This window comes from Salvelinus alpinus, chromosome 11 (assembly GCF_045679555.1).
Source record: "Salvelinus alpinus chromosome 11, SLU_Salpinus.1, whole genome shotgun sequence".
Taxonomy (NCBI): Eukaryota; Metazoa; Chordata; class Actinopteri; order Salmoniformes; family Salmonidae; genus Salvelinus; species Salvelinus alpinus.
Genome location: NC_092096.1, coordinates 69,875,078 through 69,885,953, shown reverse-complemented (window position 1 = coordinate 69,885,953; position 10,876 = coordinate 69,875,078). Strand labels below are relative to the sequence as shown.

General features: G+C 43.0%; 1 protein-coding gene across 2 annotated transcripts; it reads right to left on the bottom strand.

Annotated features, from left to right (window-relative positions):
• Positions 1–331: 331 nt before the first annotated feature.
• On the bottom strand, positions 332–10,292 carry LOC139534732 (claudin domain-containing protein 1-like). 2 transcript variants are annotated; one of them, XM_071334137.1, is made up of 4 exons: positions 8,578–9,644; positions 8,344–8,451; positions 6,715–6,852; positions 332–3,869 (listed from the first exon to the last, which is right to left on the bottom strand). In XM_071334137.1, exons 1-4 carry the CDS (start codon positions 8,867–8,869, stop codon positions 3,649–3,651), a joined length of 759 nt encoding a protein of 252 aa, XP_071190238.1. In that variant the 5' UTR covers positions 8,870–9,644; the 3' UTR covers positions 332–3,648. The 2 variants fall into 2 exon arrangements, with proteins under 2 accessions (XP_071190238.1, XP_071190237.1); XM_071334136.1 differs by having other exon boundaries at positions 8,344–10,292.
• Between the last annotated feature and the right edge of the window lie 584 nt (positions 10,293–10,876).

The following is a 10,876-nucleotide window of genomic DNA, read 5'->3' as shown; positions in this document are numbered from 1 at the left end:
GCGTACTATGAGAAGGGCATAGCTCTCTCCCTGGCAAGACAGAGAAGTGTGGGGATACTGTCCATCTGGTTGGAGAGTGAAATAGAACAGGGAAAGAGGAAAAGTGCGCCAGAAGAAAGAGGAAGAAATTGAGGAGGAAGAGGAGATGAAGGACAAAGGCTATCAGTAGCTAATGGAATATGGAGAGGAGAGTGACTAACTAAAATGGACAATACAAATCAGAGCTAATTTCAAGTTCTTGATATGAACAGTAGATTCAAAACACACCTCAGGAATAAGGTTGTCATGTCAAGTGAGACACATTGTTCAAATGTTATGAACTTCAAAAATGTATAATAAAATCCTTTATTTAAATGACAGCATTTGCTGATAAACGCTTCAATACACACAAACCTAGTATGACATCATCAGGTCACAATTCAACATTTTCCACATTGCTCGTTACTCCAGGATATCTCTTGGGGGAATAATAAAATACATTCACAATAGATTTACCGAAGCACATACATACCATATCATTTGCTATATGAACTACATTTGCCAGGCAGAAAATATGGTTAGAACCATTTGTTTTAAATATTGAAAAAAGAAGAAGAATCGACATCATTTTGAAAAAAGCTTGACTCATCAGCTACTTTTAAGTCCACATTCTTTCATAAAATCTTACCTTTCATAACGCATACGTTTTCATGAAACATTGACTGCTGTCATATCATGTATATAGACCTTATGGACACACAATTAACATTAACATGTTTCCAAAGTACTCTATTCTTCTTGACGGTCAAGGGTTGATCAAGGTATTTGTCAGACATTAATCTTCACTTGCGAACAGTTAATTGTACATTGTAGACTAAAATCAGATTAAATTCCCAGGCCTAAGAATAATGCATTCATTGCAAAGCATTTAAAAATATGATCCAAAAATAACTAGTATTCAAAGAAAAAGGATCATTAACATTTTTCACACGACCACATTAAATACATTCTTGACATAATAAATTAGTATTAACAGTTCACAGTTTAATCTTTGTATTTCTTTGAGATTATTAATACAAGCCTGTGCCATAGAAGTGGCATTTGTAGGTGATAGTAAAAATGAATAAATTAAGTAAACCAAAAAGACATAAATAACAAAAAGTAACACTATGTAAATGAAACATAAATCAAATGAACCACATCTAGTCAATAGTGAGCAATAGTCTACAACGGAATGTAACGTCATGTGTACAAAACAGAACCTTCGTAACAAAGTGACATTGGCCACTATGAACCCAGCTGTAATGTGGGGGTAATACATTCCTAAGAAGTTCTGCAGAATCTTACAAATCAATCAAAATAATACTCCTGATAAAAGACACAAAAAAAATCTCTTAAAATCAACAAATTACATACAAAATATCCAACCACAACAAACAATATGAAACTTTCTATAGATTGTCACTCAAAAGGAAATGTTTGTTGCTTATATTTTTCCATTTGTCCTGGCTATGTCCAGGTTCTTCTAAGGTCGAAATACATTTTGAAATACAGTACCAGTCAAAACTTTGGACACACCTACTCATTCAAGGGTTTTTCTTTATTTTTACTATTTTCTACATTGTAGAATAATAGTGAAGACATCAAAACTATAAAATAACACATATGGAATCATGTAGTAACCAAAAAAGTGTTGAACAAATACAAATATATTTGATATTCTTCAAAGCAGCCACCCTTTGCCTTGGATGACAGCTTTGCACACTCTTGGCATTCTCTCAACCAGCTTCATTAGGTAGTCACCTGGAATGCATTTCAATTAACAGGTGTGCCTTAAAAGTTTATTTGAGGAATTTCTTTCCTTCTTAATGCGTTTGAGCCAATCAGTTGTGTTGTGGCAAGGTAGGGGTGTTATACAGAAGATAGCCCTATGTGGTAAAAGACCAAGTCCATATTATGGAAAGAACAGTTCAAATAAGCAAAGAGAAAGGACAGTCCATCATTACTTTAAGACATGAAGGTCAGTCAATCCGGTAAAATGTCAAGAAATTTGAACGTTTCTTCAAGTGCAGTCGCAAAAACCATCAAGCACTATGATGAACATGGCTCTCATGAGGACCACCACAGGAATGGATGACCCAGAATTACCTCTGCTACAGAGGATAAGTTAGTTACCTGCCTCAGAAATTGCAGCCCAAATAAATGCTTTACAGAGTTCAAGTAACAGATACATCTACACATCAACTGTTCAGAGACCATGTGAAACCTTCATGGTTGAATTGCTGCAAAGAAACCACTACTAAAGGACACCAATAAGAAGAAGAGACTTGCTTGGGCCAAGAAACATGAGCAATGGACATTAGACTGGTGGAAATCTGTCCTTTGGTCTGATGAGTCCAAATGTTTTTGGTTCCAAGCGCCATGTCTTTGTGAGACGCAGAGTAGGTCAACGGATGATCTCCGCATGTGTGGTTCCCACCGTGAAGCATGGAGGAGGTGTTGTTCCCACCGTGAAGCATGGAGGAGGTGTTGTTCCCACCGTGAAGCATGGGGGAGGAGGTGTGGTTCCCACCGTGAAGCATGGAGGAGGTGTGGTGGGGCTTTGCTGGTGACACTGTCTGCGATTAATTTAGAATTCAAGGCACACTTAACCAGCATGGCAAACACAGCATTATGGAGCGACACGCCATCCCATCTGGTTTGCGCTTAGTAGGACTAGAATTCGTTTTTCAACCGTATAATGACCCAACACAACCCTAACCCTAACCTCCAGGCTGTGTAAGGGCTATTTGACCAAGAAGGAGAGTGATGGAGTGCTGCATCAGATGACCTGGCCTCCACAATCACCTGACCTCAACCCAATTGACATGGTTTGGGATGAGTTGGACCGCAGAGTGAAGGAGAAGCAGCCAACAAGTGCTCAGCATATGTGGGAACTCCTTCAAGACTGTTTAAAAAGCATTCCAGGTGAAGCTGGTTGAGAGAATGCCAAGAGTGTGCAACGGTGTCATCAAGGCAAAGGGTGGATACTTTGAAGAATCTAAAATAGAAAATATATTTTGATTTGTTTAACACTTTTTTGGTTACTACATGATTCCATATGTGTTATTTCATAGTTTTGATGGCTTCACTATTTTTCTACAATGTAGAATAAGAAAACCCTGGAATGAGTCGGTGTGACCAAACTTTTGACTGGTACTGTACTCAAATGTTACTCAAATGTTTGGACTAAACTTCAATCGCCATAAACATATTTCTTACAGAACGGTTTGATTTTCCAAACATGGGCCAATAATATTTCTTGCTAGTGCAGTCGACTGGAAGCAGCTCTGACTGTGGCTGGTTACGGTTTGGAAAGTCTATTATAAACAATTATATGCTTGTTGGTCTAACCAATGGTACATTTTGTTCTGGGTCACTCTGTTTCCCAATGTCAACTCCTCACCCCTACACTAGGCACTTTTATAGATCTGAAATGATTGGATAAGCAACTGTGTGAAAGCAATAGGGTGAAAATCCCAGTAGCCTATCAGAGGGCAAAGATTAGCATTTTCTATATTCTTATTCAGTTATTTCAAGATCAACAAGTATCATGTGGTTGGAGTTATGGTTTTGATTTGGAAATGTGCCTATATAAAACAGATAGTCAGGCACCAGCAGACCTGGTCTCTATGCTACCCTGTAGGCAGTCATGCGGTAGTAGTTCTGACTGTGGCTCCGTGCCGCCCACACCAGAAGAGCGGCAGCCATCATGTGCAGCGGGGACGAGATGAGGGCCAGGTAGAGAGACCAGCCCAGGGAGCCGTCCACCTTGTCTGGCAGCACAGAGACCCTGTGGAGGAGATCCATCCCTGCCAGGTAACAGCAGACTGTGGCTAGAGTACACAGCCCTGCAGGGAGAGCAGGAGGAAGAGAGGGAGGGGTCAGGCATATGCAATTGTTAAAATATTTCTAAAAGAAATCAAGGATGACTTTTTCCTCCAACTACTGTTGTATCAATGGTGAGTCTTAAAACATGATCTCAAGGATAGTTGCATTTTTTTTTTTTTTTCACTTTTAGTTAACCAGGTAGGCCAGTTGAGAACAAGTTCTCATTTATAACTGCGACCTGGCCAAGACAAAGCAAAGCAGCGCGCCAAAAACAACACAGAGTTACACAAACAAACGTACAGTCAATAACACTACAGAAAAATCTATGTACAATGTTTGCAAATGTAGAAGAGTAGGGAGGTAAGCAATAAATGGGCCATAGAGGTGAAATAATTACAACTTAGCATTAACACTGGAGTGATAGATGTGCAGATGATGATGTGCAAGCAGAGATACTGGGGTGCAAAAGAGCAAGAGTGTAAACAATAATATGGGGATGAGGTAGTTGGGTGTGCTATTTACAGATTGGCTGTGTACAGCTTCAGTGATCGGTAAGCTGCTCTGACAGCTGATGCTTAAAGTTAGAGAGGGAGATATAAGACTCCAGCTTCAGTTATTTTTGCAATTCGTTCCAGTCACTGGCAGCAGAGAACTGGAAGGAAAGGCGGCCAAAGGAGGTGTTGGATTTGGGGGTGACCAGTGAAATATACCTGCTGGAGCACGTGCTACGTGTGGGAACGGCTATGGTGACCAGTGAGCTGAGATAAGGCGGGGCTTTACATAGCAAAGACTTATAGATGACCTGGAGCCAGTGGGTTTGACGACGAATATGTAGTGAGGGCCAGCCAACGAGAGCATACAGGTCGCAGTATTGGGTAGTATATGGGGCTTTGGTGACAAAACGGATGGATCTGTGATAGAACACTCTACTAAGCAAACTGGATGTAGTCTATTTTGTAAATGACAATCGCCGAAGTCAAGGATCGGTAGGATAGTCAGTTTTACGAGGGTATGTTTGGCAGCATGAGTGAAGGAGGATTTGTTGCAAAATAGGAAACCGATTCTAGATTTAATTTTGGATTGGAGATGCTTGATGTGAGTCTGGAAGGAGCATTTACAGTCTAACCAGACACCTAGGTATATGTAGTTGTCCACATATTCTAGGTCAGAACCGTCCAGAGTAGTGATGCTAGTTGGGCGGGAGGGTGCGGGCAGCAATTGGTTGAAGAGCATGCACTTAGTTTTACTTGCATTTAAAAGCAGTTGGAGCCCACGGAAGGAGTGGTGTATGGCATTGAAGCTCGTTTGGAGGTTTGATAGCACAGTGTCCAAAGAAGGGCCAGAAGTATACAGAATGGTGTCGTCTGCGTAAAGGTGGATCAGAGAATCACCAGCAGCAAGAGCGACATCATTGATATATACAGAGAAAAGAGTCGGCCCGAGAATTGAACCCTGTGGCACCCCCATAGAGACTGCCAGAGGTCCGGACAACAGGCCCTCCGATTTGACACACTGAACTCTATCTGAGAAGTAGTTGGTGAACCAGGCGAGGCAGTCATTTGAGAAGCCACGGCTATTGAGTCTGCCGATAAGAATACGGTGATTGACACAGTGGAAAGCTTTGGCCAGGTCGATGAAGACGGCTGCACAGTACTGTCTTTTATTGATGGCGGTTATGATATCGTTTAGGACCTTGAGCGTGGCTGAGGTGCACCCATGATCAGCTCGGAAACCAGATTGCATAGTAGAGAAGGTACGGTGGGATTCGAAACGGTCGGTGATCTGTTTGTTAACTTGGCTTTCGAAGACTTTAGAAAGGCAGGGCAGGATTGATATAGGTCTGTAGCAGTTTGGGTCTAGAGTGTCTCCCCCTTTGAAGAGGGGGATGACCGCGGCAGCTTTCCCATCTTTGGGGATCTCAGACGATATGAAAGAGAAGTTGAATAGGCTAGTAATAGGGGTTGCAACAATTTTGGCTGATAATTTTAGAAAGAGAGGGTCCAGATTGTCTAGCCCAGCTGATTTGTAGGGATCCAGATTTTGCAGCTCATCAGCTGTCTGGATTTGGGTGAAGGAGAAGCGGGGGGGGGGCTTGGGCAAGTTACTGCAGGGAGTGCTGAGATGTTGGCCGGGGTAGGTGTAACCAGGTGGAAAGCATGGCCAGCCGTAGAAAAATGCTTATTGAAATTATTGATAATCGTAGATTTATCGGTGGTGACAGTGTTTCTTGTCCTCAGTGCAGTGGGCAGCTGGGAGGAGGTGCTCTTATTCTCCATGGACTTTACAGTGTCCCAAAACTTTTTGGAATTAGTGGCACAGGAAACAAATTTATGTTTGAAATAGATGATAATGAGTCAGTTACATGAATCAGCTGTGCAGTGCAAAGGCAAAAACCAAAACGTGCACAACAATGGAGTGAGTTTGGGAAACGCTGAACCAGTGTATGTGAGAGCTATCGAATTCACTATTCCACGATAGTAGAACAAAGTTATGGTCAATAGCCATGGTGCTTAGCACTGAAATGCTAGGCAACAATGAAGAAGGGTACAACTTATTATAAACTGGGTGGTTCAAGCCCTGAATGCTGATTGGCTGACAGCTGTGGTATATCAGACCGAATACCACAGGTATGACAAAAATTTTTTTTGCACTGCTCTAATTACATTGGTAACCACTTTATAATAGCAATAAGGCACCTCTTGGTTTGTGGTATACGGCCAATATACCACGGCTAAGGCTCCGCGTTGCATCGTATCTAAGCACAGCCCTTAGCCATGGTATATTGGTCATATACCACACCCACATGGGCCTTATTGCTTAAGAAGAGAATGATAAGAACAATACAATGTTTAATAAATCCCTCACCAGCCAGTAGGTGGAGCATTCCTATGCCCAGGGTGGGGGTGAGACTGTGGCAGAGGCAGGCACAGAACCCTATCAAGCCTGCCAGCACCACCAGACCTAAGGAGATTAATGGCAGCAGGAACTGGCACCTCCACAGGTCTGCACACAGATAGGGATCCGAGTTAGAACTCAATAGGCAAGCAGTAAAAACCTCTCACACACAATTCAGATAGAAAAGCACGAGCATCCAAGTGCATACAATGATACTGTGTCTATTAATGAATATCACAGATGCCAGGTATAAGTTATTCATGCATTGCATAATGCATATCACACAATGTGGGCATAAGCCATTAATTACTGAAGTATAGGCATAAGACAGGGTGATCCAAAACCGGTCCTGGAGAGATACAGGGTGATCCAACTCCGGTCCTGGAGAGATACAGGGTGATCCAACTCCGGTCCTGGAGAGATACAGGGTGATCCAACTCCGGTCCTGGAGAGATACAGGGTGATCCAACTCCGGTCCTGGAGAGATACAGGGTGATCCAACTCCGGTCCTGGAGAGATACAGGGTGATCCAACTCCGGTCCTGGAGAGATACAGGGTGATCCAACTCCGGTCCTGGAGAGCTACAGGGTGATCCAACTCCGGTCCTGGAGATATACAGGGTGATCCAACTCCGGTCCTGGAGAGATACAGGGTGATCCAACTCCGGTCCTGGAGAGATACAGGGTGATCCAACTCCGGTCCTGGAGAGATACAGGGTGATCCAACTCCGGTCCTGGAGAGATACAGGGTGATCCAACTCCGGTCCTGGAGAGATACAGGGTGATCCAACTCCGGTCCTGGAGAGATACAGGGTGATCCAACTCCGGTCCTGGAGAGCTACAGGGTGATCCAACTCCGGTCCTGGAGAGCTACAGGGTGATCCAACTCCGGTCCTGGAGAGCTACAGGGTGATCCAACTCCGGTCCTGGAGAGCTACAGGGTGATCCAACTCCGGTCCTGGAGAGCTACAGGGTGATCCAACTCCGGTCCTGGAGAGATACAGGGTGATCCAACTCCGGTCCTGGAGAGATACAGGGTGATCCAACTCCGGTCCTGGAGAGATACAGGGTGATCCAACTCCGGTCCTGGAGAGATACAGGGTGATCCAACTCCGGTCCTGGAGAGCTACAGGGTGATCCAACTCCGGTCCTGGAGAGCTACAGGGTGATCCAACTCCGGTCCTGGAGAGATACAGGGTGATCCAACTCCGGTCCTGGAGAGATACAGGGTGATCCAACTCCGGTCCTGGAGAGATACAGGGTGATCCAACTCCGGTCCTGGAGAGATACAGGGTGATCCAACTCCGGTCCTGGAGAGATACAGGGTGATCCAACTCCGGTCCTGGAGAGATACAGGGTGATCCAACTCCGGGCCTGGAGAGCTACAGGGTGATCCAACTCCGGTCCTGGAGAGCTACCGGGTGAATCAATTGTGTTCATATTGTGTTGGAACAAAAGCCTGCACACCCCAATTGTTTTCCAGGCCTGGAGTTGGTGACCCCTGGCATAAGGCATTGAGCATGCATAGCATATCACAGAAGCTGGGTGGGGTAACAGATCAATACATTGCAATTTGCAAAATAAATTAATACAGGCTTACAGGTCCGCAGCATGTCCTCTCCACTGTTGTGGTTCCCTGGCTCTTTGTACTTCGGGGTAAACTGCTGTGTTAACGTGAAGCTAACACACTTCATTACCATCTTTGGATCTGAAACAGAGAAATTGAGAAAAAAAGCATAAATCATGCCCTCACAAACCATGGATTGGATCGCCAAATTATTTTGCGGAAATCCGTGTTGACTGAGTTTATGGGAGGAGATTAGGTTGACCATACCTGCCTCCTTGTACCAGTGGGTATGAGATGGCACCAGAACGCAGCGCCACCAGAGGCCTATGGTCCCGTTGAGACGGAAGAGCGTGTCGCTGTAGGTCTTCTCATCGAATTCCCCTTCCATGAATTCATCATGCAGCGACCGCAGTTCGGATACGTTGGCCTCGCCACGCACCGGGGGACTGGTGTACTGGTACCAGTGCTGCGTCCCAACCGCTACAGACAGGTACACCGTAGCCAGCACGCTGAGCACACAGCTGATAACCAAAGCCGTGGCATAACGGTTGTCAACCATTGTTTACCAACTGAGAGAGGCGTCAAATAGGAGATTATAGCAAAGGCTTCGCTTCGCCTCTTCCCCTCTCTGATTATAGCTACCGGTGGCGATGGCCCTGTCACTGCGTGTTTTCCAATACCCGCGCCAAAGTATAGTAGGCTCAAGCAACGGTTCAGAGGCAGTAGGAAATCCTGCGATGTAATATTATCCAATCCACTCAGAAATGGCAAAGATGTAGACTATATAAAACACCCCTTTACTAGCTGCCTTGTTCATACCCAACACTGTTTCAACACTGTAGGTGTCCCTGTCGCGCGCAGCCTAGATGCGCCATCTGTTCGCTTGTCCCACTTCTTAAAAATCACTGCTGCATATGGTGGGTGGGTGGCCTGACGATGCGACAGATTATTTGGCTACCCCGCCTGTTCTACAAGTACGAAACAAACACATTCTGTTATATCGTACTAAATGAGTAGTAGCAAATAATAAATGTGTCATTATTTTCTCTTGTCGGTATCGCCTACACTTGTTTCATGGGGAACAGCAGCTGCGAATTTAAGCTTGTTAGGAAAGATTGTAAACACATACATCCATGCGTTTTCCTTTTCCGGTAGGTGGCAATGGAATGCTGGGTATTATAGTTTTACTCATAGCTCGAAGATAGTGTTCTGAGTAGTGAGGCTAACGAAGCCGACTGTAGACTAAAGTCGAGTTTAAACCATACATTTTTAGGCCTAGACCTACACTTCTCTTCTTGAAAATGTCTAATTATAAGACTTATTGAATAAAATAGAATATCCTACTCCTATAGAGAAGGTAGGCCACGATACACATAACTATATGGAAATGAGATATGAACTGAATATATGTACTGAATATCATTATTTTAACCTGTAACCTTAACCAAAATATGACAAAATAAATTAAAACGTTTTTGTCTAGGAACTGATGCAGGTTGGTGTTGATTTTGCAGAGTGGGGATTTGAGTTTTAGGCCTGACTGCACCAATTAGTAGCCTACCGGTCCATTAGTGGCTGTGTGATGTGTCACTCATGACTTTATGAATATGCCTAGTAAACTCAATAGAGAACAGTTGCAAAGCACAACTGATTGTTATAATAGCATCACTAACTTCTTGGTAAACCACTTTACATTCTTGAAGATGAACAATGGATTGCACACCGTAGTTTATTGTAATTAAAAAATGACGTTACTGTCCCAGCCACTTGGTGCCAGATGGACACCAGGTTGATAGCACCTGAACATCCCTTGAAGTCTTGTCATTCATTAATAAGAGGAATGACACGACACTATAGGCAACTCTTCTCTGAGATAAAGACACCTGGTTGGTTTTGTTAGTGATGAGCCCTGATGAAATACTTGCATATTCACAGCACTGTTCAAATTCAAATAGAACCCTATATAAGAGTACTTGTAAAGTTATTTATGTAATATAATACTCTATAATATAATAAAATTGAATATCCTATCAGTATAATTTTACATTGACTGCTCTCAACGAATACAAAATACTAATCTCTGCCAATGAATAGGTTTTTATATTGGACGCAAGATACACTTGCATCCCATATCAGGCAAGTTTACCAATGTTCCAGTGGTTTTAAAGTTCTTATTTTTTGCCCTAATAGTGGTAAGTGGTGTATGTATTTTTTTTGATATTTTATTGTACCCATTGTCTGATTTATGAAGGTCAACAACCATTTGTCTCTTTTCATTTATTCAGTTTTTTGCCTTCTCCCTATGGTGATGGGTGACAAAGGGATTTTAATTTTTTATACCCCAGTGAAACAGGAAGCCATGTAATGTCACAATACAGTTCCTTAAACTGAGATTTAAAAATTATGTTAATGCAGATTGAATTTTGTTTGATGTTAATTATAAGAATCTTTAGAGGTTTCAATACTTTTGACAGCTCCCTTTTTGAGAAAAAAAAAAACTTGTTAAAAATATAGATTTTTTTGACAACCTTTTTTGCTCATCTTTATACTATTTTGGGAACCGCTA